At 39.4% G+C, this 27,528-nt stretch overlaps 1 protein-coding gene across 1 annotated transcript in view; it reads left to right on the forward strand.

The window, feature by feature from the left end:
* Positions 1–27,528, forward strand: part of GPR158 (G protein-coupled receptor 158) — a 194,241-nt gene that overhangs the window by 158,530 nt on the left and 8,183 nt on the right. The window contains exons 7-9 of the mRNA XM_040075372.2: positions 11,754–11,992; positions 23,029–23,167; positions 27,107–27,212. Coding sequence (XP_039931306.1) covers positions 11,754–11,992; positions 23,029–23,167; positions 27,107–27,212 — 484 coding nt within the window. The remainder of the gene's footprint in view (positions 1–11,753; positions 11,993–23,028; positions 23,168–27,106; positions 27,213–27,528) is intronic.

Below are 27,528 nucleotides of genomic sequence, written 5' to 3' on the forward strand. Positions count from 1 at the left end.
GCACAACCAGAAGATAAAGTTAATATTTATTCCACAAGTGGAAGGGAAACACAATGCTGATAAAGAGCTTCTTTTGCAGTAGAGTTGATACAAAATACTGCTGCCTGTCAATCATGTTATAAATTGGTAAATATTTGTTTTATTAAAATGGGCACAAAACTAGAAACAAATATTATAACTAAATAATGCTTACACTATGTGTTATGTGTCTTTCTGTACCACATTTCATTAACTCCTATCAACTTAGCTTCTTACAGTAAGGGTGTTGGCAACCCAGCACCTCTTCTGAGCTCTGCTGAGTACAGCAGTCTGCATTGTGGATCTGAGGGAAGGATTGTGTCCAGTAGGTGAGATTATTACTCTTTCTCACACCTAAAGGAAGTAAAATAGTCAAGACGAGTTCTTTCTGCTACATCTGAGATGTTTAATTATCTGGCATGGCAATGAAAGTATCGAAGTGAGAGCACAACTCATCAAAGACTGGATCTTTCAGTGTATCCTCCTCTGTCCTCATGGTTCAAAAGAAATGTATATTTATGATTATCAATGAAGTGATAAGATTAGGAGGATAATATGTTTAAAAAGTGAACATTTATATGGCTTTATTTGGGTATGTAAAGATGTACATGCTTCTGGTCATTCAAAATGGAAGCAATTGAACCAGTTCACAGTAAGTTCCAGCACCGGAACACTCTGACAGGAGGAAAGTGAAAGGGCAAAAACACACTCCAGAAGATATAAGGGCATTAAAATTGTGGCTTGTTGTAGTGTACAAAGACAGGACAGGCTCCTGACCCTTCGACTGCTGATGTTTGCTTCCTGCATCTTTAATAATGAATTGCCATTTTAAAGTAGTGTGTAAGAATGTCATTGCACAGCAGATAAGGAAGTGCTTGCAGGTAAATCTGTGAGACAGAGTAGTGTCAAAAGATTTTGTGTATGGTGCTTTAATCAGTGCTTCATGGATAGAGATCATTTCCTAGTCTCCTTCTTTATATTGTATTTTTTTTCAATGCAGTATGCTTAAACCAATTTATTTGAAAAATACTTCTCTTGAGCATTCTCTGTAAATGCAGCTGGACACACAGTCAGTGACACCTTGGTACTGTGTGCAGCTGCTCCTGCAGGATCCTCCCCCAAAAAGACAAAGAGAAAACTCAGAAAATCTGATTGATGGGTCAATAAGCTGACTTATTTTTTTAATGGAAAACCTCAAAGCAATGAGGTGCATTGAAGTACCAGAAGTAGCAGTGCTTATGCCTAATTCTTGATTTGTGTGTCATGCTCTTGCAGGATGGTCTTGATTTGATCTGGCTTCATGAATTTTGAAGTTACATGAAATTCTCCACAATCTTCTGTTTCTTAGGAATTTTGTTTCCAGATTCCTGCGTCTGCTCCATGTCTCCCACTAGTATCTTCTGCTGTCTCCCAGATCTGAGCTTGTTCAGCAGTCTGTAGATCAACAGAGAAATAACACTTCTGTCAGAGAAGTCTCCCGACCCCATTGTTTCTTAAAAAATTGTATCTTTAATGTCTTACAAATATAGGTAATCCCAGACATCACATGGAGTTTGAAGATCCACAAGAATCTCATCATCATGAGAAACTTTATAAAGGAAACACAAATTGACTTCCAAGGAGAAATCAATTTTCCTGCTTTTCATCTCCTGCAAGTGGAATATTCAAAAAAATCATTAGGTTGCTGAAGCTTCTGTGATGACAAAGCCAAACCCAAACTCTGTGATTATATCTTGTAAATCAAAATGTATTTGTTCCTTTAAAGCAGGGTTGGGAAGCTCCTCCTTGCTGTGGATGTGGAGAGCGTGCAAACGTCTGTACTGGTCTGTGCATTAATGGGGTCCCAGGGATCTCAGCCATGAACTGTTGTCAGCCTTGGTGAAATGAAGAGCTACATCTGCCCTGCAAGCTGCAGGATCTCAGATGCTGCTCTAGAAAATTCAGTAGCATAGTTGAACATCAATATTAGAAGAACACTAATAAATAGGTTTTAATTTTGTTAAAACAGTTAATAAGAAAAAAGATATCACATAGCAACACATTTCATTTCATTCTGCTTTAGTGTAGAAACTTGCTATGTAATTAGGACCAAAAATAAGTAAAGGATGAGATATTTTTAGTGAAAGCTTTTTATCTTGTTCAAATCCACAATGTACCACACCCAAACTAACAGTTACAGTATCACATTAACCACTAGTGAAGTAGGACACAAAGGGTAAAACAATGTGGTGTCTATCTGTGAATGTGAAAACAAATAATTTATCTGTGAAATTATGGTTGTTTTCCTTCAGCTACTGACTACTGTTTAGTGCAGTTCTCAAAAAAGAAAGCATAGTGATCTGTAAATATACTATGGATATATAGTTCAGTCCTTAAAATAAATAACTGATGTTACCCTGGTTTTTCTGAGCCTTTTGATTTTCTTAAATGGAGTCAGATCTTTTTAGTTATTGTACAATATTAAGAGCAGTTTTCTACCTTTTCCCACAGATGTAACATAAACAAATCCTTTGTTTTTCATTCTCTGTCCTCTGTTTGCGTATTTCTAACCTGAAAACAATTGTAACTGACAATTAGTCTGGCCACTGAGGCTGAGGAGTGGAAACCCCAAAAAGCCAATCTTCTGCTAGACCCACAAATGTATAAAAATAAACAAAGGGCTCTCTTGTCTCCGCTCTTTCAGCTGGGAGCTGGATCAGAGGAACCTCTGCGAAAATCTCTTGTCTGCGTGTGATTGCTTTGTGTGTCTCAGTAACAAACTGCTAGCAGAGTGAATTCACTCAAGTCCACTAAACGTTTATTCACTTTTTTTTGATCCAGTGAAGAGTCTTAGCATCTTCTTATATAGTAGCTGAATTAATTATTCTAATACATTTATAGAAGTGGTGAAAGACATAGTACGGCTCCAGTGGATTGCTACATCTTTGTTAAAGCTGCAACTTTTCACATCAGGCAAATGGATCAGAATATTTACCACCTTTAGCTTAAGAAGAGTAAGGTATTTTGGTTTTCTGGCCACATTAAAAATGCTGGAAAAGTACTGTCTTTTTTAAGTGGGGCTTATAATTCTCTGATCAGAAGTACAATGCTTGCCAGTGAACTTAAGGAGGAGAAGAAAGGAAAGAAAATCACAGAATATTCTGAGCTGGAAGGGACCCATGAGGATCATCAAGTCCAGTTCTTAAGTGACTGGCCCATGGGGAATGAAGCCCAACCTTGGTGTTATTAGCACCATGATCTGTCTATATCAATATAAATAGCCACTTTCAAATTTACTTTGGTTTGGATTTGTGTTTTATCCATTTCAAGACTTTCCCTGTTTGTAGTATGACTATGTTAAGAACAAAAGTATGAGCTTTGGTATGAGCTTTTGCCCAGCTACCTTATTGATGATGCTAGAAAATGCCTCTGAAAACTGAAAAGGTTGTTGAAATAATCTGTGAATGTTTTCAGTGGCAGAGGAGCAATGTTAGATAGAGCAGCACTAACAAGGAGGGGACTTTTTCATCCTAGCTTCAGCCTTTGTTAAATGAAACATTGTGAGCTAGGTTCACAAGGGGGGTTGCCTTTTGTACATTCCACTCCACATTAATCTGTGAAGAAAATTTTGGAATGAAAGCCTTGAAAACCTTCTTGACCGGTTGTAGGAAAATATTACCAGGAGGCAGTTCTTGCATCTGTTTTCACAATGTAAGCTTCCTGATAAATATTGACCTTGAGATCTTTTGTACTGCCTGATCTGAAAGTCTTTGATAAGGGTAAAGAACTCAATGGCTTTGGATTTGCAAAAAAGATAATAACCATCTGATGAATTTTAAAATGCAAATAATTAACTTAGCCAGACCTTATATAGGCTGAAAGATTTATAATCTTTAGACCAAACTACTAATGGCAGGAGTCTTGAGTTTATGTGAAGTAAAGTTTTTGTCGCTAAATCGCTACAAATTTGAGTGAAGGAAAAGACTTCAACAAGATTGGTTTGCTTATGGAGAAAATCGTCTGAGGACCTGACCTCATTTTTCACTAAGTGAGGGATGTAGTTATTTAAACATATCCATCAGGAGGAAAGTACTGAGACGGCTATGTTAACCATTCAGCAGCAGACTTGGAAAGAGATGGCTTTGTGCCTGTCCCAAGGACCTGGGATTTTTAGAACTTTAGGGATCAGATTCTGTGGTCATGAGCTCTGCCTGATGTAACCTTAAGCCCAAGTAGTTGACAGAGAGGAGACATTAAAATGTTCAAGACCAGGTTGGATGAGGCTTTGACAACCTGTCTAGTGGACAACATCCCTGCCCATGACACCAGGGTGGAATGAGGTAATCTCTAAGGTCCCTTTCAAACCTAACCATTCTGTGACATGTCACTGCTAGTTGTCTGGGGACAGATTGATGGGCTTTTTATTTAATGGTTTATGGTGTGCTCTGTAGCAGTTCTGCCTCATCAGTGTTTGACAGTGGAGTGTCAGACATTTCACTGGCACTCTGTAGTTCTGCTAATCTCAGCAGGATTCATGGGGGTATTAGTGCAGTAAGTGGTTTATTAGAAGAGATCATTAGCACAAAGCAGATGAGGATTTAATAAATAAGGAGACTTGGTCTGCATCACTGAAACCTAGTTACGTGACATGGAAAGTCCCCTTGTTGAGCCTTCTTACCTCTCAGCTCCCCAGTGCTTAATGCATCCATTAGCACACATTCAGGATGGGCAAATCCTGTTGAGGAGTGGCCATTTCTGATGAGACCTACCTGGATGAGATGATGATACAAACCAAAGCACTTCAAAAAACAACACACACACAGAGGCAGAAGCTTCAGTATCTCCTGCAATGGGAGCTGGGAGGCATCTGGAACAGATGCAGGCATCAGGGCAATGAGCTGGAGGGCAAGAAGGCACTGGGGAAAAGCAAAGCTCAGCTGGTCTGTCAAAAGACTCCAGCTGCAGTTCTTGGAACCAGCTGCAGGCAAAGAAAGCTTTTTGTTCTATAATCCACCAGGAAATTGAGCTTCTCTCAGGTGGGAATTTGGACTTGCAGGTGAAAGGAGAAAATAAAATCTATGCATAGCATGAAAAATGTCAGAATCCTTGGCTATATTTAAAGAAATAATGTTGTTTGCTCACTTCAGGCTTACCTCCAGATTGGCAGACAAAACTACTTCAAATGAATAATTTTTCATCAAAGCAAGTAATATTTTTAGACCTTTTCCATGTTATTAAATATGCAAGAAAATGTTAGTCCAGTGCTGCTCACATGGGAGTGAGTGAATGAGTGGTTCTGATTGCAGTGTGAAATCTATTGTTGTCCTGTTGCCTCCCAATACCCAGAGCCTTTCCTTGAAGTGCACGTGATTTCCCTCCCACCTTCCTCAGTCTGCTCAAACTTCTGGAAATTATGTCAGTGTTTATCCAGAAAGGGAACTTTCATTCAAGCACTGTAGGATTACCTTTATATGTGTAGCATTAAAACTAATCTGGGAAAATACTGTGCTGAGTAGGTTAGCATGAAGTCATGACATGTCTCTTTGCCTGCTGGAGGTAGATTTTACCAAGCACTGAGGTAAAATACATCTTCACAGCTTGTTATTCTAGCCATAGATTATATATTTGTATTGCATTAATTTCCTGCAATAGCAAATCACTATAAAACTCTAGGGAAGATGTCAAGGAAACTGTACCTTCAAAATCACATTTTTGAAAGTAAATATAATTTGTTGCAGAAAATATTTTTGCAGCAGAAACATTGCAGAAAATGTTTCAGAAACAGCACTGCTTTTCTCATTACTCAGTACACAAAATAATCTGATTGGGAATTTTTATTGTACCATTTAGATATCTTCACATATTAATATTGCCGTTTATTAAACACAGACCTCCAGGTAAGGATTTGAAGTCAAGTACACTTCCAGTAGAGAGGAAACAATCCTGCAGCCCAATCTCCCTCCCTGTATTTCCAGTTCTATTGGTACCTATAGTTTACCTTGTAACTATGGAGCAAGCTTATGATACCATTAGTGGCCTCAGTGTGCAGACCAGCCTTCATAGAAGTGGGTCAGGTTGGAAGGGACCTCAGTGGTCATCTGGTTCAGCCTCCCTGCTCAAGCAGGGTTATCCTAGAGCGCATTGCACAGGATTGCATCCACGTGATTCTTGGATATCTCCAGTGAGGGAGACTTCACAGCCTCTTTTGGCGAGCTGTTCCAGTGTGTGATCTGCATACTGAAGAATTTCTTCCTCATATTCAGGTGGAACCTCCTGTGCATCAGTTTCTGCTCATTGCCTCTTGTCCTATTGCTTGGCACTATTGAGAAGAGCTTGGATCCATCCTCTCGACACCCTTCCTTTAGATACTGACAGATACTGATGAGGCCCCTTCTCAGTCATCCCCTCCCAAGGCTGAACAAGCCCAGGTCCATCAGCCTTTCCTCATAAGAGAGATGCTCCAGTCCCTCAGTCATATTTGCCACCCAGAGCTCCATGTGCCTCTTGTACTGAGGAGCCCAGAAGTGGACGCAGCAGTCCAGATGTGGCCTCACCAGGGCTGAGCAGAGAGGCAGGATCACCACCCTCAACCTGCTGGCAATGCTGTTCCTAAGGCACCCCATGCCAGCATTGGCCTTCTTGGTCACAAAGGCACTCTTGTGCTCTGTTACTCAATACAAAATCCAGTGCATTTGGACAGGTTAGTCAATTCTTCTAAGTGTTTGTCTTTCATGGAAGTGTTCTTGACATGTATTTGCTATTGCAAAAATCTTTTCTGAAGTAAAAAGGTGGGAGATTTCCTGTTATCTGCACTGTAAGATGTTGCATGCATAGTGTGAAGGAATTGAGATAAATTGATGGCTGTCAGTGATATGTGGCAGTTTTCTGGCTACACACAAGATGGGGACTCTTAGAAGTATCCATGCACTCACATAATTGCCAAATCTTCTTTTTCTAGTTGTTGTATATTTTCACTGAATAGGACATGATGTACTTGATGCTGGTCTTGCTCTGCTGTTGTTGTGCCGTTGACATGTCATGCCTCTTAGTCCAGGTTTGCTCAGGTTCGATGTGGTCAGAATCAATAAAGCAAAAGATCATCCCATAAAAGTATTCTCTTTAGTACTGCACTTCTAGTTTGTTCTGTGCTGAGGTCTTGAGAAATCACTTGGGAAGCAGACAATGACTAATTTGGACATTTTCAGCTGGGAAGTTGCTTAGCAAGCTGTTAATTTCTCAGGTTTTATCCTTTCCAGCAAGAGCCAGTAAACTGATGGTATGAGTCTATCTAAATATGATTGCCGAGGTCTTGGGCCTTAAGTGTCGATATTCTTTATTCAGTCACGTTTCCTGATGTGGAAATTATACCTGCACTCAGTATTTGTGTATGTGTGTGTGTCTGTGTGTCAAGTGTGAAGTGTAGGCACTCCTTTGTATCAACATGGTGCCATACACGTCCCACTGGCACCTTTTCACTTTTAATAGAATTACATCAGTTTACTAACTCAAAGTAACTAGTGGCATATTCACAGTTAGTCCAGAAAAGTAGATAAGACATAATCCCTGCATTGTAGGAGGGCAATATGCTTCTGAAGGGCTTGACCTGTTATCTTTCTGATGTAGCTATTGTATCATAATAAAAATCACCAGTCTGGAACAGAGCAGTTTGACACAATGACTCAGTAGAGTCTCAAAATGACAGATGCTAGAAATAAAAAATAAACTCTGCCAGGTCATTGCTGTCAAAGCAGGATCCTTCACCTGTTGTTCCTGCTGTTTATGCAGTCAGTGGTAGGTTGGGGGCCATCTTTTTGTTGATATGACATGAAAATTTAATATGGTTTTATTTATTTTCTAAGGTTACACATGGCATCTTAGGATATAACTACAGCAGCAGCCACGTTCTTCACTTGATGTATCTAAGCTGGTGTTCCCAGACAGTCCTGTGAACCAGTGTGCTCTGTCCTTCTGCTTCAGATCCCCTTCCCAGCTGCTGGGCTTCCCTTGGCTCTCAGTGTTTGCAACCAAGCCCTCCCCTTCTCCATTTGTACAGAGCCAGGCACCCCAATGAAAATCCTCAGACCATGCAGCTTAATTCTCCCCAGACTTGATGGTGCAGCCAGCAGAGTTGGGAGTTACATGCCACGGTCTCTAGGCAGTCCATTCAGCCTGAGCTACACCTTCTGTTTACTCTGTAAAAGGAATGGCTGTTGCATATCAGCTTTAATCCTGGCTGTAGCTGTCTGTGAGTCAGAGCTCTGCTCGAAGGCAGCTGTGTCTTCCAGAAAAGCAGGTAAAACACATTGCAGTGTTCGATCTGATCTGCCTGATCAGACCTAAACAGAGCTGATGACATGTGACTGGAAATGATTGTTCAGTTATCCAACAACACTGCAGAAAACTGGATTTCATATGCAGAGTGGTTTTATGTGGGACTGTAGCTTGAAGATGCTGAGGAACATGGTTAAGTTTCCTCTTCTGCTTTAGATCAGAGGTCATATGTCTCAAACAGACCCCTGAGCTTCTACCGGAGCACTGACTGGTGCTGCCAGTTATTTTGGCTGTAGACAGGACAGGAGGAAAAGTCTATCCAGTTTGCCTTACTTGATACTCATAATTAAACATTAATTTGCTCAGGAACTTGAATCTGATGCTACATCTATATTCATAAATTAAGTAGCATCTGAGAATATTCCTGGGCACTTGGACTCCATCTTCTGCCCTGCTGAATTGTAATGCTGAGGGCAATAGCATGGATGCTGCCTCTTCTCTGCCAGTTGGCTTCAGTACCAGGGATGACCTAGGCCATATTTGATTTCCTAGCAGCAATGCAGCCCACTTGTCCCACTTCTTGCCTCCCTGTAAGAATTCTCTTTTATTTGTTCAATAGCTAGTTTGACTCAGTATAGAGATTTTAACCAAATGGAAAAGGGGGGCTTGAACATTGTCTACCTGGAAATCAGGGCAGGGATTTGAATCAAGAATTTCCCTGTTTACTGACAGAGGGCATCAGTAATCAAACACCATGTGTTTGCTGAGGCAGTCTGGTCTCATACTACAGCAATTCAACTTTTTTACAGTGAACTTTGATTGTATGAGTCAGAGGCAGAGGAAAGATAACAAACCTCCAGTCTGGTAAGAAGATGTGCCCTTGGGAGAGGAACTCCTGGGCAGTTGTCTCTGCTTTGATACATGTTCAATAACGCATAGGAGATGAGAGCAGACTGAGCATGTAAGTCAGTGTTGAGGCGGAGAGCAATGAGGCTTTGGATTCACATTGTGGCAGGAGGATGAAGGAATTGCAACTTGGGAGCTTGTGTTCTGCTTGACTGCTTTTATACCACAACCTCTGAAAAGGAGATTTGCAACATTAGTGATCTAACCCAACTTTTTTTACAGCTTTTCAGAAAAAGAATGTTTGAAAAAAGAAGCATAAAGGTTGGCTTACATGTAAGCCTACGAGTCCAAGGTAGAAATGAGTGTGGTAGGGGATGCTTATTTTTGTGAAAAACAGGAGGAAAAAAAAAAAAGTGATTTGATCCAAATTGGAGGGGGTTTGACTGCTGTATTGCAAAATATTATTTGTTTCACTGTGCTTAGGTAAATAATGTAACAGCAGCCCATGTCTCTCCCTTAGAAAGCTGTCTCACAGGCAGCAGTTAATGAACTAGTACTGAAAAAAATCTGATGGGTTCTGCTCTATTATGCCCAGAATAGGCTCACATGTTGACTTTCAGCAGAATCATCAAGAATTTACTTTGGAGCCAAAATACAAAAACTTTCTAATAGTTCTCAGCTGGTTTGTGTGATTTCTCTAATAATTAAACATTCATAAAAATGTACGATGAGATCTTTCTCAAATGAGAAACTATAGCTGTGAAATTTACCGGTTCATTACAAAAAACAATACATTTTTCTTCCCTTCAGAGAAGCTAACTATTGACCACCATTCACAACAGGGAGAAGGGAAGCCTTTGCTTCCTAATTTTAGAAAAATCAGGAATTCAGTGTTTAGAAAACTAAGGTTCAGCAGTGCTGCCCTGGAACAGTAGTGCTGTGGCTGAGCAATATGGAGCGAAATGGCCTGACTTTCCTCTGTGGAGTTTTCTGTCTCTCCTGGATGAAGTCTTTGGGAGTCTGCTTCCAACATAAGGCACTTAGCATCTGTAAAGGGAGAGCAGTAGATCTATCAAACATGGAAAGATCAAAAACTCTGACTCCCTGTGGAGTGACTGTTGGGAGGGAAACAGCTGAATAATGTTGAACATATTCAGATCTCTGACTTCACCTAATGCACACTGTGAAGGCTGTTTGTAGTCAGATGCTGATTCATTGTTATGGATGCAAAAAACCTTTTGTGCTTCTGCCTCTAAAGACACTGCTCTATTAGTTGTTTGAGATGCAACACTGGTTGCTTCTGCCTTCTCTCAGACAAATATAAGCATAAATGTTAATCTGAAGTGTGATTTTGTATTGCTGAAAAGCCAGGCCTGGTTGTAGAGTGTCTTGGGAGGTGGCTTGATGCGTGGTACACTGAAATAACTGAAGAGCTTACAAGGGCATTTAAAAAATCAACTTTAGGAAAAAAAAATCACGATCCCAAAACCTCAGCGATAATTTGTCTCTTAGTGGATATCAAGACTGGACATGCTCAGGAGTCAGGAACCACTGTAGTTTGGAGGACAAAATCGCTGAAACGGTTGAACTCTTCACTTTGAAAAACTCCTCACCCAAGTGTCTAAAACAGCCTTGAAACTTCAGTTCATCTGCTTCTAATGGTCTGGGTACATAAAAATTTCCATGACAGCCTTTCCTCAGTGCTCATGCTTGTTAGCTTAGCAGGGAAGGCAGGAGCACTGCAATGCTCCATAAGATGCATCTGGCAGATCCTGTGGTGCAGGCAGCACAGAGAGATATTTTGTGCTACATGAAGAATCAAACTACTCCTTCTTCCCAAGGGGATTTCCTCAAATCTAGGTTGTTCTCATGTTCCTAGGTGGGCCTCTTTCGGCATTAGCAGGTGGTGATGGATAGAAAATGCAGGTGCTATTTCCTTAAACAGTTCTTGGTGAGAGTAAATTTATCCTAATAATAGGTGCAATTATTTTTGAAGTGAGTGTTGTATGTTCAGTAGCTGTAATGTGGTATAAGTGCTTGATGTGTGGTGTGGCTTTTCTTATGATGATTCTGTCCTAGCTCAAAAAAAATGTTGTTACCTCTAAACAAATCAAACTCCTTTTAATTAGCAAAGTGCCTTCCACAGTCATTTCTATGATGGGTGGGTTATTGTCTCAGCAGCATTAAACTCAGTGGGAAAAATATCTAAGATGTGTTAATTTGTTCTCTGGAAACAGCAGGATTGGGGATGAAGAGACAGCATCAAAATGGAATAAAACCTCACGTACGAGGTTGCTGGTTTATGGAAATGACCTTTCATCTTTCAAAGACAGAAGTCTTCCACTAGGAGATGGAATGTACAAAACAGCTTGACAAGGCAGCCTGTAAATGCGCGTCTCCAGCATAAGCATAGCTAATATTTTATATTATTGCTGTGTAACATTCTCTGGGCAGCAGTCAGTTCCATTCAAATATGATTAATATGAAAGTAATAATGTTCCAAACTTCGCTCTTGTATGTACTGTCAGAGGAAGGACTGTTGATTTGTTTTTTAAATAATCTGGTACCGAAATAAAATGAAAGTCTAATTCCTGTAACACTACTGCTCTTCTTAATTCTGCACTGTCTGAATTTTTCAGGGTGTTGAAGGTATTCCTGTCCCGAACAGCTCAGCGTATTCCATATATGACAGGTGGGAGAGTGATGAGGATGCTGTCTGTTATTCTTCTGGTAGTCTTTTGGTTTCTCATTGGATGGACTTCTGCAATAACCCAAAATTTGGAGAGAAACATTCCACTCATTGGTCAAGGGCAAACATCTGACCATCTGATCTTCAATATGTGCCTCATAGACCGCTGGGATTACATGATGGCTGTTGGTATGTTAATTTTCTATCTTATCTTTAATTTCTAAAATAAAGTTTGGTTGCCTTTTAATTTTTTTTTTCTTTTAGAATATCTTCAAGTTCTGTTAGAATGCTGAATATGTGAGAACTATTGCCGTAAAATATCAGCATATATATATTTTTTAAATGGGCTGAGAACTAAAACAAAATATACTGACACTTCTATGACTTTCAAAGGTTTGTAACTTGGATTATAGTAACAAAGTGATAGGTGCTCAAGACATTTCATCCTTGAAGGGAGAAGGAAGAAGTAGCTCTTTTACTATTGAAGTTCTTCAATGGTTCTTCCGCTATTGAAGAGAGAAATTGTGACTAGTTTAATGAGGGCTTTTTGATTTTGCACCACAGAACTGGGCAGAATTCTTGTGTGAGGAGGGAGAGAACTTAGGCGTAATTATTTGTTAGATGTACTTTCTGTGCATGGAATAGGCAGGAGCTAAAAATGATGCCCTGCACAAGTCATATAAAGCAGAGAAAGGGTTAGTTTTCGTTTCCTTAATTTTGTAAGAAACAGTGTGTTTCCTGTGCCAGGGTTCAGCTAAACAGTGTAATGTGCTTTCTCCCATGCAGTGCTTCCACCTAGAGCCAGTGTTTCTTTTACAGCTCAGGCTAGCCACCCGCTGTCTCAAATACTTCAGTGTTTTGAAATCTGAAATAAATTCCTACTTTTCTGCCCTTTCCCTGCTTTTCCCATGGACATCCCACTGACAGAGCTCTGCTACTGAGGATTAGGGTGAGGTAATGGTGGCTTCTCCACATGAGAGTGCAGATGAGATGGACTGAAGTGTTTTCTCTGGGACTGGCGTACAGAAAGTCAGTGTATAAGAAAACACTGCTTCCATCTTCACTGAGGAGCTTCCATGGCTCCAAGTGCTCTGTTTTTCTCTCCCTTCTGTAAGATCTCAGAGGCAGTCAGGCACAGGGGTAACCCATCTGTCAATATGCTCACTGGTAAACCACGCAGAGAAGAGTAGAAAGGAGAATGTTCTGAAATGCACCTCAAGTTGGGTCCTTTTGGAGGGTGTACTTTCAGTAATGGAATATTAGCATTGCCAGAGATGTTGTAAAATTAACAAAAAAGAATTAGATGTGGAATACTTGATGATGTCATCTGCACTAACCCATTTTGGATCGAAATGCTGATGCATTTGACAGTGTAGTTTTATTAATATTTTGATAGTGGTGGTTTTTGCATAATGGCAACAAATGGTTTTAGTCCCTGGGTTTTATAATTCTGGTGGTGTAGAGATTAACAATTCAGATCTTAATACCCAATTATGATCAATTGCATATTTTGGCAAGAGATTACATAAGTTGCTGTCTGCCTAGTTTTGGAAAAAAGTAAGGATTTTTTTTTTTTGAGGTATGTTTTTCAAAATACCCTCAGGGGTAGTAGAAGCGAAGTGAGCTCTTGAGCCTGGAAAATTGGCCAGAATTTATTTTTTTGTCATTTTGTCTTCTTACCCACGCTCTCTCATAAACAGAATTATGCACCTCTTCAGTAAACTATGCAGTCATATTAGTGGTACCAGGAGATGTGCACCTACAAGACTCTAGTAACATGTGTGGTCTATATATATATATATATTTATATGTGTAAATGTATGTGTGCATGTGACTTCAAGATTTTTATTCCTAATAGCAGCCTGAAAAGCTTACAGTCAATAGGAACTAGTCGCAAAATTAGATACTTCATCTCAGAAATGTGTCAGATGTCCTTAACACAGAACTCCTTTTATTTCTATGGCAGCAGCCTTGCAGAGTATAATATGTGATAAATTAATTGATAGATTCTGCTATTTGATTTCAAAATGCAGTGGATGGTAATTTATTGAAGACTTGTTATTTCATTTTATTTAGTCGGGCACAGTATTTTTTTATAAATCTAGTGACTGTTTTGTGATATATTCTGTCACTTGTAGCCCTTGCTGGAATACTTCCCTATTTCACTCAGCTGTCAACACTTCACTGAAATGCGGACAGGGAATTTTCAAGGTCACAGATTAGTGAAGTGAGAATTAACAAGGCTCTGCTAGAAAGTCATGAATCCTTTATGCTACCAGAGATTATTGGAATTGGGATTTATGAAGCATTTTCCATACTAATCACGCTACTTAGACTCTATCTCCGGAGACTTTTATTGCGGTGAATGTTTTATATTTACATTTCCATTAAGTTTAAGAGGATGGTCTCTGTGAGAGACAGAGGGACTTATACACAATGGTTATCACCATTTCTAGCATTGCCTCTGTACTCAGTGATATGCTGATGAGAAAAATTAGCATTCAGTAAATCTTATTTTATCTACATAATGTAACGTAAGTTACTGTGTATTTTCCTTCACGTTTCTAAGTTAGTGTGCATTTTCCATGGGGTTGGATACTTGTGTGTAGCTTATTGGTTACTTGCCTTATTCTTTTATTTCCTTTGTGTTAGTTTCTGCATCCCTTTCAAGGTCAGGACATCTGTCTCATTGAAAAGCCATGGCATGGTTGACAGTCTGAGATTGCAAAGAAAGACCTGAGGCCTCGAAAATACTCTCCTACAAAGCCTTTTTCCTGTGGCCTAAATATATTCTGTACCGCTACCTGTCACCATCGGATTTTGACTTAGTAAACAACTCCAAGTGATAAACTTCTGGTACCTAAGGGCTTGCAGTGTCGCAAATCAAACTGTTATTCTTTATCCTGAGGGGAAAACATCCTATAAGTGTAATAGATATTGGCACAGGATTTAAAAGAGCTTCCCAGAAACTGGAAAAAGAGCCAATATAATCAGTTTAATGAACAAAGCCCGAGAGAGGAGGCAAAGGTAGGCAGAGAGATAAACATGCATGCACAAGCACAAACAAAAAGCAGCGATGAAATCTTGACAGGTTCCTGACTTCAACAGGGCCAGTTTCACCCTGATTGGATAGGGAGGTTTTTAAAAGTCCCCCATGCATTCTGTGTGTGTTCTCCAGTTTTTACTTAGACCAGAAGTGAATGACAGGTATTAACTAGGCACAGGGAGGTGTTTTTCCCCTGCACCTGTTTGACTTCTGACTGGCAGGAGCAGTGCTGCTCCACTGCGCTGAGCTGCTGCCATGGCCCACACATCCATAGGTTGTGCTTTGGGTCTTGGGCATCAGGAGGGTTTCAAATATGAAACTTCCTCATAATTACTGCATGCTCTCAGCTAGAAAAAGGAACAAAGTGAGTATTTTTGGGCTGTTCCCAGAAGAACTCCCTCCCACTGTTCATTTGGTGATATTTAACATACATAATATTTACATCTGAAGAGGACATCAGGTGCCAGGACAGGCTCTGGCAAATTGGGCATCAAGACTACCCGTACAGTTCTGAGCTAGGGCATTGTGAGGCCCTTATGAGACCCTTTCATTAGATTTTCTACAGGCTCTCTGCTGCATTCAGTGAAAAAGTGAATATTATTTCTTTTTGTTATCCCCATTTGATATGGCCCTATGCCATATTTGGGGTGTGTGGTTCAGAGCATGCAATGAATAAAGAACTGCTTGTTTCCAAATGGATGTTTTTAAACGTGTTCCCCTTAGCATTGATGCACAAAGATTAAAGCCAAAATTACCCATTTTCAGTGTCTGTCTTGAAACATCGAGGGACTGGTTTTTCAGAGTAACGTTTATATCCTCCTCTTCGGAAAGAACAACCAGGAGCTGCTTAGAATTCAGCACTGGAGTGGATCTGGCTTCATTTCTCACATTAGACACTCAAAAAATGTATCATGTAAAAATAGTGATCACTTGTGAGAAGCTTATTTTAGGTGATAAGTCCAGGGCGGTATAAAATATTTGCAGCAGAAGTAGGAAAAGAATGGTGTTTTACAAACTACCTTCAGCTCTGTCTCTTTTCTGTTTGTAAACCACTGCTCCTGCCACCCTGTGCACCTCTTCAGCAGTCCTTCCACAGTCCACATCAACGGCACCCTGCGCAGTTAGATGCCACTCATCTCTAGGATAAGGTAAATCTGGAACAGTCTGAGGGACAGCACCAAAGGTGGGGAGTGCTGCTGGAACTCCCAGGTTTAGCAGTTTGAGTTGCATTACCCCCTTGTTTTACCTTTCTTGTTACCTGTTACATGATAAGTGAAGTCCCATAGCTTTTATTTAGGCATGATTTCTACAGAATATTTCTGCTCAGGAAACCACGTTTGTGTTGCCTGGACCACGTGTTTATGTATTGGTGACTGCCATATTTAGTTGCTTCTGCATGTCCCCTGTGGTTTGGGAGAGGCTAAAAGGTGCTCTGACTTCCTCTTGTCTTTGCACCACTCCTTTTGGAGTCCGCTACTGGTACTGCTCCAAATCTTTCCAGCATTTTAAATACTTTGGATGCCATTGGAATTTGCTTGCATCCTCTTTAAGATGTGAGAGAAGAGGCCCCACACTCAGCCAGTTTTCGGCTGGTCCTGTTCTCCCTCTCATCCACACACAAGTGAAGAGGATGATGGGGCACATGGAGACAAGAGTGTCCAGCTGGCTTTAATTACAACAGTGAGCTGTGGAAGTCATGAGGCAGGACAGCACATCTGTCTAGAGAAATTAAGAAAATGCTTGAGTATAAGGGTTAAAAGAAGTACAGAAATGAGAGGAGTTACTAGAGATCTGAGACTGGCATGTGTTTAGGACAGTGAGGCTCCTAGGTCTGTGGCTTCACACTCACGTCAGTGGATATGTCTCCACTGCCAGCAAAAGCCATCTCTAGGGCACCCTGAAGCCATGGGACCCACAGCCCATGGTCTGCATGTCCCTTGCATCACTTTGAGTAGATCTGCAAGACAATCTTGTAACTGTGTGGGGAACAGAGTATGATGGGCTTCCCACCAGCCCAAGGACCCCACTCTTCTTTCTCAGCCTTCACAGCCATGGGCTATGGAAGTTCTGGGAAGAAAAAGAGTCTGAATCTGCCACCATCAATTCTTTCACCACAAATAGCTCTCTTTATTGCTGTGCATAGCTAATTAAAATGATGCTGAGATATGGTGGGAGAGACAGATAAACCTCTGGTAATTTATAATTTGCTAGGAATAACTCAACACTAAAGACTTGTAATCACAGTTCATTGAAATATATGAAAATCCTTTCAGTTGAAGAAAAAAAGCTTCTCCTATGACATGGTGCAACTCTCCAGGTGGGAGATTGGACACAGCGATGCAGAAAGCGATTGCGTTGGCTGGCAACGCAGGAGCAATCGAGGACACAATTTTTTTCCAGTTTTAAAATGGTGCATGCTCAGCTCCAGCTGGCACCCTGAGTGAATGAACGGATGGAAGAGCTGTGCTTCCAGATCCATAGCTCACTTCATTCCAGTAAACAGGATTTCAAATGTAGGGAAGTGTGGTAGAGAAATAGATGAGCTGGCGTAGCTGTGTTATGGATGTAAGTAGAGTGGTAATCAGTAATTAGAGTTTAAAACCTGGGGAAAAAATGGGATAATTGTTGGAACAGCGCTATTTTACCAACAATGTAAAGTTCAGAATACCAATTGAACTTAGGTAAGTCACAGCTTTAATGTAAGCATCCCTGGGGGGCAGTGGCCTGGTTTTGGCCTGTTGGGGTGCTTTTTAAACAAGTAAGTGCAATCAGACAGACATAAAGCTTCATACAGAGTCATGAAAATGGGCTTTAATCTTTCAGGGCTGCCTTCTTTTTGCTAGTAGTTTCTGGACATCAGAGTGCAAGTGAGCACATGAATGGGTGTCCTGTCTGCAGGGAGCCCACAGCCATCCACACCGAGGGGCTGGCATGAGGAAGAGAATGAAGAGAAAGGTAGGGGGACTGAGAAGCAGCCAAGATAATCTGAAATAATTCACTTTCCCCTCCTGACCATGGCAGGAAGGAAGCACACAGTTTAGGACTCAAAGCTCTTCACAAATATGAGCACATTTATTTCCACTGTTGTCCTGCAATGGCAGGGTGGCATTATCCCCATTTTACACAGGCAAAGCTGAGGCACAGTGAGATTAGGGTTATATGGTCCATTTAATGTGGTTGTCCATGTTGCAATGCCTTTGGCTCTGTTACAGAGCTTAGCCAAATATATTTGCAACATTTGTGTGGTCTCACTGGCTCCAAATGCAGCCCTGCATGCTTATTTTTGCTGCAAATCGCAGCAAAAATGTGTATTGGCACCCAAATAGCAAGAAAAATGCTCCCACTTCTGCAAAAAAATTATCATCTCTGCAAAGTTTGGATTGAATGGGGACTTCAAATGGGTTTTTTTTCATATACATAGGAGCCTGAGGCACAAGCAGAGATAGAAGTCAGTTTGCATGTGTGCTAGACCACTTCCCCCCTTGCAGTCTTTCCTGTCATTCACTAGATATCCAAATGACATTTGCAACAAACTGCAGAGCTTTTGTCACTAGGCAGCCTTGATTAGGTGAAGTACAGACATCTGCATAGCAGGAGTGAAAGCAGCAATGGATTAACGTGGGGATTTCCTTCTGCTCAGAGCAACACAGACCCCTGCATGTTTAGCAAAACCTAGAAAATGTATTAACCCAGATCTTTTGAGAAAATTTGATTAAGTCAGTAATAACAACCCTGAGTCCATCGTTTTCTGTAAAGCAGATACATACCACAAACTGTGGATATAAATCCTTGTCCTTCATTATCAGGAGGTGCAGAATATGAGCAGTGGCCTAAAAAGACCTCAAGTGAGCAGACATGGCACACTCTTTGTTGTAACAGACCAGTGGCATCACACAAGTCTGGCCCAGTGTATTGGATGATCAAGCTAAGTGCTCCAAATTGCTTAATTTTCTAAAAACACAATCAGCATCATGAAGACAAGGAAGAATCCTGATTTTTAAGCACCAATGAATATACTAAGCAGGTTGATCAGATAATGCAAAGACCAGATAAAAGGTTCTGTGGATAAGAAGTAGGTAGTGACTAAGAAGAGAGATATTTAAAGACTAATTCATTTGTGCACATGACATATTGAGGTCACCTTAGATTTTCATCTCCTACCTTCCATTCATATCTGTATCCATTTATGCCTTTAAAGCAACTGTGCCTTTTGTTAACCTCTTATCTATCAGAGATTTTCTCCCAAATCTGAATGCCTGTTTTGGATAATTATATAGTAACTACTGCAAGGTTTTTTTCAGAGCTCTTTTATGTTTTATTGTTTTGACTCTGGATTTGCTGTCCAGAGAAAAATTGACAGCTCTCTCTCCTAGGAATTTCCATATTTTTTTCAGAAGGGGAAAGGAAGGGTTTTTTTGGTTTTGCGTTTAATATGTGAAATGGGATCATTTATAAACCTTGTGCTAAATCATAGGAACAACACATGATCATCTGTTTTGACTTTGCTCTTGACAGGTATGCAGTGTGCTAAGACACTCCTTTAGTGGTCAGAAAGTCACTTTTCTACACCAGACTTTTAGTGGAAAATTATTCAGCAAGCCAAATAAAAATTTCATACCACATTTCCCAGATTTTGACCATTAAAGATATTTCCTGCAAAGCAGCAAAGTGCTGCTAAACCACCTAATCAGAGATGAATTGTACATTAGAACCTTGCTGCATGGTGGCCAGATGTACTCAATTATCTATCTATCTATCTATCTATCTATCTATCTATCTATCTATCTATCTATTGTTAGTTATATCTTTGTTATTCATTGGAGGAATAAATAGATTAATATGTTACCTTATTTTATATTGAGAAAGTAAAAAGGCCATATAGGAAAATAATGCAGCAAAAATTTATAACACCTTCAGATTTTTGTTGCAAATTGCACTAACAATCTGTAGTGAATTATAGGAACTTGACTTTCCCCCAAACACAGCTTTTACATGATACATTTAAGCTGTTTAATTAGTGGTTTAGATAATAAATTGGTTTTCTATCAGTCTGTTTTGTTTTGTCATTGCTGATGAAATTAGTGTAATGTTGGACTTAGCAAGTAAAGTAACTCTGTTATTTTACCTTATGTTTTAAGAGCTCTTCCGTATTTGTGTTCCAAACCAGATGTCACAGTAATTATTATCTGCAGACAGGAATGCCAACTCTGCTCTAAATATAAAGCTTTTCTAAAAGCATTATGCACTGAATGGTACAAACTACTGTTATGCTCCAGTATTTTAATACTTTGAAATTGCCTCTTGTCTTAAGAACTCCTTGTAACTATGATTGTGAAACTGAAAACTGAAATTTTCAGAATTAATCAGATGTGAAGATCAGACGCTACCTGCCTTCCTACTTAACCCAGCTAACTGAAATGTTTAGTTGCAAGGTGCTGGGTTTTTTTAATGGAAGTATGGGGTTGGTTTTTGGTTTTTTTCGTTTTCATTTGTTCTATATGCAAAAAAAATCCAAAATCCACTAATTCAAAATTACAGATCTTTTATTTTTTCTTCTAAAAGTAAGCAAAATTTGGCCTTCACTCTTTAGTTCAAGTAAGAATGCCTTCAGCACATGAAATTTTATATGGGTATTTTTATTTCTTTGAAAGCCAAACTTTTTTTAGCACTTGTAACTGATCTTTTCAGTCAGAAAGAAATTTGGGGCCCTTCTTACTTCAGCTGAGAAAGAGGAAGAAGAACAGACCATGGGTACCAGACCATGGAAGGTGCCTGTTATTGCACAATTAGCTCATCTATTCAGTTGTCCTGCTCACGTTGGGGAGTGGGGGAAGTTTGGATGAAAGGCAAAATGTGAGGAAATAGGCATTGTCTGGCATGTTAGAGGAGCCCTCCCGAAGAGTGTCAGTATGAAGGGTTTCCAAAGAAGACAGGACAGTAAGATACAGTGATCTGGCTTTAGCAGCCTAATTCTTACAAATTTCTGCTTTTCAATTTTTTCTAAATCATTATGGAGCAATTAAAGCAATAAATTACAGTCATTTGAAGAGCAATACATTTCAGTGCCATGATTCTGCATATGTGAGGCAACTACCTAAAGAACAAAACAAACCAAACAAACACCCCCCCCCCAAAAGCCCCAAAAATAAAACAAAAACAAACAAACAAACAAAAACCCAAAAACAAACACACACACACACCCACACCTGCTAAGATTTGTAAAACATCTTTATTCTTATTTCATTGAAGCCAAACTTGTATTCTACTTGGTCAGGAAAGACTTTATGATCAAGATAGCTTGGTAAGTCATTTTGTGCAGGAGGTTTTTAAGAAACCAGAATGATAGACTTCATTTATCACATAGCTAATTTTCTAGAAATGAAATGGAAGTAGCAGCCAGTTTGCCCAAGTGTATGAGTAATTTGGGAAAAACATACCTACATGTGTGCTCTTGTTGAGCTCAAACCCAGGCTGGGACACCGTCTCAGAAATTCATACCAAGATTTTTTTTCATTTTGACACTCAGTAAGGCCTCAAATCATACTATTACTTAGTCAAAAGATCAGAAAGTTTATTATTGTTAGGATTTGGTGAGGAAGAACACAAAACCAGCAGTATGGAAGGATTATGCCGCTTCAGGTGTTTGGGTTTATGTAACTGGTAAGGCTGCTGGGTCTATGAAGGATTTGTTCTAGTAAAAGTTATGATCTTGGAGATAGGACATACATTTTTCATGAAGAAATGTGCAAAGTGTTGTTCAGAGTTCAAACTGAACTCTTGTCATAGCACAGAGAGATTTATATAACTGAATTCATTTTATCCAGACTTGTCTCTTATTGATTTTAGCTGGAATTAAGAGCAAAATTAGGAGTTTCAAAATGGTATAACAATATACTATAGGTAAGTTACAGCAGTTGTGAACTACTAAAAATGGAGGAATGGGAGGACCTGTTCTAATGAGATATCCAGTGTTGATGCTATATTTTAGTCCGTTGTTAATTGTGGGGTTCACAAGCATTTGTGTCATTACTGAAACCAGACCAGTAATTATTTGCTGATCACTTCCACAGGGTGATGTCACTGATCACCAGGTTTAGTTACAGTATAGAAAAATAATTGGCAAAAATAGGTCTGAAAAAGAATTAGTATTCTATTATTTAATAGAATTAAATTTCTCTTATACGGCATTTAATTGTAGTTTTTATTGCAAAAATTCAACAAGACCAAAGCAATATGTGAGTAACAATGGGATCATAGTGTGTGAAGCTGATCTGGAGCAGTGCTGACATTGCTGGGGTCTAACATGGAACTGCACATTGCTGGGTGACACCTAAACACTTCCAGCCATTGTCAACCCAGACTGCAAGGCAAGAGGGACTGGCACCATCTCTATTCATAACTACATGACAGAACTGTAGGGCTATTTTTTCTGGGAGTTTTTTCAAGATGGTTAGGAAATCACTACATTCATATCAAGATCAAAATGATGTCGCATCAGGCTGTCCACTGGAAGCTGAAGGTGGCAATCTGCTGGGTGCGGATGAGCTACCTCTAACTGAATAGTTTAGACTGATCCAGACACCCTACTTTTTCTCCTTTCTTCCTTTAGTCATTTTTCTTCTAACAGAAACACATCATTTGTTTTTAAGTGCATTAGAACCTCTGAAGTGACTTGTCATATTATGGGTACCAGCAGAATTAACTGTCATGAACAGAGGAATTTTTTAAACACAAAATATATTGTTTTATCTAAGTTATAAACCTTTGAAATGAAAGTCTTGTCTTAAAAAGCCTACAGTCTGGTAGTAGCACTATTTCTGCCTCTGTAACAAGAACCAGAGCTACAACTAAAAATACTTATTATTTGAAGTTATATCAGACTTCTGTAGTACCAATTATAAAAGCAAGCAAGATGTTTTTAGACATGGTCTCAGTCTGTCAATTGAAAAACAAATACCATGAATGCAAAGGTTCCTGATCTGGAAAAAGACATGTAAAATTAAAGCCAAATACATAATTTACAGTGACAATATCTGAAAGAGTTTGAATGCCTATGTGTTACTTATATACATGTGTACTGTCTTTGCATAGATACACATACAGAAGATACTGTAGTGCTTCAAATTTCCTTCCATCTATAAAACTAATTGCAAATTATTTCTTTTTGTTCTTCTCACAGCTGAATTTTTATTCCTCTTGTGGGGTGTTTATCTCTGCTATGCAGTGCGGACAGTCCCATCAGCATTTCATGAGCCACGTTATATGGCTGTTGCAGTTCACAATGAGCTCATTATCTCTGCTATATTCCATACAATTAGGCAAGTGATCTGTAGATCTAGTAATTAACCATTTATCTTTCAGGTTTCATATGATACAACTTAGAATGGGTGAATGGGATAGGATGCATAATGGAAGGTCTTATAAATATTTGTTTCTGCAAATTAAGTGCTTACTAAACTTAAAACTGTTCCCATGGGATTCAAGAACATGAAATTTTATAATTAGGGTTTTTTTTCCAATATAGTTAGGTGATATTTTCTTGCCTCAAACCTCAGTATATATGATAAATTAGGTATAGCAAAACTGTCTGTCTTCAGTCATCTACATACTGCTCACTGTTTTGTATCCCTAGAAAAACAGCAGGTAAGAATATTGGTTTGTATGTACTTTTTTTGGTGTGCAACAGATTGGTGAGCTGCAGCTGGTTGTATTGTATTGGTTTGGGCATGAAGCATAGTGTTTTATATGCTGACATAAAAAAAATTGTTATGCATATGATGCTGTATCAGTAATATAAAGCCCATGTTTCTTCCAAACTCTATAATGAGCTCTACATTTCATACTTGTAAATTACTTGGGTAGTAACAAATAAAAAATGGTCTTTGCTATTGCTACATGAAAATTTATTAAATCTGGCTTTCTTACAGAGTACCTTGTAAAAATAAATTGGTCCTAGAAAATGTAAAAGAGCAAGATAACATGAGTTTCATCTCATCCTGTAAAAACTCTTAAGACTTTCTTCTGACATTCTCACATCATCTTTTGCCTCCTAACATACTTTATCTAAGTTTTTATCTTTTTTACATTTCTTCAAATATTCCTCTCTGTTCCTTGGTCTGTCTTGGCACTAACATTCCTCCTTGTCTTCTTGATTTTTGCTTTCGTGGTTTTTTCTGAGTAAATATCAGCAAAGCAAATCCTTCATCCCTGTTCCTTCCTGGTGCTCTTTTCTCTTATCATTGTTATACAGTTCACTGCATTTTTCAGGCATGCCATTTCTTTTCCTTCCTCTTCTCTTAACCCTGTATCTCAACACCCACATACATTCAAAATCTATACTCCCTAACACAAACATCTGCAAAGTTATTGTTTAAAATCTTTATTTGATGGAAGCATTTTTCTTTTAATTCCTGATAGATGTAAAATTCACTTTTGAGCTTATTATAACCAATATGGTGGCTTCTCAGTCAATTTTTCCCCCATTAATTTATATTAATTTATATTAATTTATATCCCTAAGCAGTGCTGAGCCATGTTAGAAGATATAGTTCGGAGTTATTTTGTGGGCTGCAAGTTTCTTTTAACAATAGAACAATAAGCAAGTAACCTTGGATGGAAGAGAGGGGAAAAGGGGAAAATGTAGCATTTTAATACGTACCTTATGATGGAGACACAAACAGATTAAGTCTTTCAGTTTGTCTTAGTGACAATCCTGTGCCTGCAGCCTAAGGTCTGCTGATCCTATTTTTCCTTTTTTTTTTTTTTTTTTTTTTTTTTATGTACATTTTATATTGATTCTTTCCCATCTACCTGATATATGCTGGTTTGTTGAAGAAATATTGTGCAGTGTTTATAGATAAGATTGAAAAAAAGTGTACACAATCCCTCCTGAGATTATGTCCATTTCTGTGTGCACAAGTCTTAATCTATTTCTCTACTTTTTTTTTTTTTCCCCCCATCTTCTTTGCCAAGTTCTGGATGCAACTGGAAGGGCAGAAATGTACAACTTAGATTTAGATGACGTACCTGAATTGTCATGAAGCTGAAAGTACTGGAGCCTTGAAGGACACCTACAAGGCAACCATCCAGTTTGAAAACTCCCAAAGCTCATATGAGAGCACTAAATAAAACCTTGAACTGTTCGTGTTTTGTTTTCCTTTGAAAGTATTCCCATTTCAGAAACAGAGGATTCTGGATTATCTTCAGATCTGCATAGTATTAAATTCCTGCATTGCTCTTTCTCTTATATTACTGAGAAGCCCAGAATTTACATGGAAAAAATCTCATTCAAATAGAAATCCTATCTTTGCTAGGGCTGAATGGCTACTACAAAAGCGATTTTGCGTTCAGAGACATGGTATGGCATGGATACCTTAATCAGTCAAGGTCTCGAGCTTAAAGCAAGCATGAGATCCTTCACAGAATCTGAGCATTGGATCTGTTAAGGGTTAACTAAATCCAGTGGCCATCAGGATGTGGGTGTTTTCTCCCATCTGTCTGATGGATCTGGCTGCTGCTGGCTCCAATGCAGGTTGAGCAAATCCACGTCAGGGCAGTCACACAGCACCTGGCTGGCCGCAGGGGCCAGCGCAGGTCCGGCACTCGCAGCCTGGTCCTGTTCCTCCTCTGCAGCTGGGCCTGCACTGACACTTTGGGTCTTCCCAGGGGCAGTGACCCACGTGCTGCCTGAGGCTTGTTCATCAACTGCACGTGCACACCATGGAGAGGGTGGTGTCACACATAAGAAGGATTGAATGAGAAGATGGGAGATACGTCAGGTACAGAGCTCAGCAACAACTTGCTTACTTGTCACTAGCCATTTTATCCCCCCCTTTTTTCCATGCTTGTTTTTCCCCCACCTACCTTATCCCCTATCTGTCCCAGTCCTTGTCTTCTCCCAAATAAACAACCCACCCTCATTATTTATTTTCTTATTGGTCACAGTTTTGCTACATCTGTACTCAAATTTTGGCATTTGTGATGCCATTAGCTAGGTAGTCACAATCTTATCTGCCATTACTGATGTGGTTACACCAGTGTCACTGACTTTGCAAGTTTTGCTCCCTCAAAGGTCCTTCAATTACCTGTGAAGTCTGGCCATCTTTCAAATGACTCCCTATTAACCACCTGTGAAACCTTCCCATCCTTTACAGCACTGTCTGTAACTTTTGCTCACTTTTTGTTCTCTTATTTGTTACATCCATCAGTTTCTCGTGTCATCTTCATCAGTTCAGTTGTGTTCAGTTTGCTAAATCTCAGGCCTGAGCCTCCTCATATTCCTGCACACCCCAAAGCAACATATCTCTCTAGGAATTAATTAATTGGAATATTTTGTTGTGTTCATAAAACATTGCATTTACAAAGTATTAAACAAGTAATTATGACTGTATTATTACAGCATGTAAGCCAGTGTTTCATGCCAGACTATTTCTGTTAACAAAAGCTTCTTCAAAATGTGCATCTGTGAACTTGGATAAGTTGCAAATGTCATTTCTGTCTGAATGATTTTTGTAAACCTGGAAACTGCAAGCCAGCAGTACATCCCTTCATCCGCTGCACTGCTTACTGCTTCTGTCTTTGGGAGCTCACTAAAGCAGACGAGCCAAGCATGCTTCAGCTTTAACTGCACCGCTTGTTGTACCACTCCTTTGGAAAGCTCAGCAAGGCACTGTTTGGTTTGAGAAGTTCAGCCACTCATTTCCAAGCATTCACAGGCTCTTGGACCCCGCAGCACTCAGCTGCTCAGTCCTGCAATAAAGACCATTTCTCTGCTCCCTGCTAAAAAGCATTTCAGTTCAGTTCTCCCTTGGATAGCTTATCAGCTGTACTCAGTAGCTGTGATCTGTGGACATCCTGTGTTTATAAGGTGCACTGCAATTCATCATAGTACATGTGCTTAACCTACAACCATCCCTTCAGCTCCTTAATGTATGTAAGCTGCCATAACTCAGGCCAAAGAAACTCTGCAATGTACACAAAACAAAAGGACAGCTCAATAGAGTGAGAAAGATGGAATAAGGAGGATAATTTAAGGTCTGTTGATTCTTTTTATATTTTGGGTTGTTGATTTTTTTTTTCAGAGTTGTTTAGCATATAGTGAAAGCGTATGGATATAATTTTTAGTCTGTATGAAAGCAGTACAGAACAAAACCAGTTGTTTGGCCTTTCAGTGAAAAGGAACCTAAGGAATACTAAAGATATTAAATCTAATGCACTGGAGAAATGCAGTGAATTGCAACCCTGAATTCTATTTTCAGATTCATTCTTGCTTCAAGACTTCAGTCTGACTGGATGCTGATGCTGTTCTTTGCACACACACATTTGACTGTGACAGTCACTGTTGGGCTTCTTCTGATCCCTAAGGTATTTGAATCTGCTGTCTCTTTTCTTTTGCCAAGACTGAGGAACATAAATGTTGTCATGCAGAACCAATTCTGTGTACATCTAGCAGCAACTGATAGAAAAGGAGGATGTAAAATTTGGCTATTTTATCTTGAAAGCTGTATTGTTTTTATTTTAAAAAGTATAAACTATTTTCAAAGTTTCTTTCTTTCAGCTTTCAGAATTCCAGGAGTTTAAAGTACTTAAAGTGTTGATGTGATTAATATAAGAAGGAAAGGAACCTGCCTAACTGTGCTTTTCTTTTTAGGTATTTGTGTGACTGTGCTGCTACCAAAGC

This window comes from Hirundo rustica, chromosome 1 (assembly GCF_015227805.2).
Source record: "Hirundo rustica isolate bHirRus1 chromosome 1, bHirRus1.pri.v3, whole genome shotgun sequence".
Lineage (NCBI taxonomy): Eukaryota > Metazoa > Chordata > Aves > Passeriformes > Hirundinidae > Hirundo > Hirundo rustica.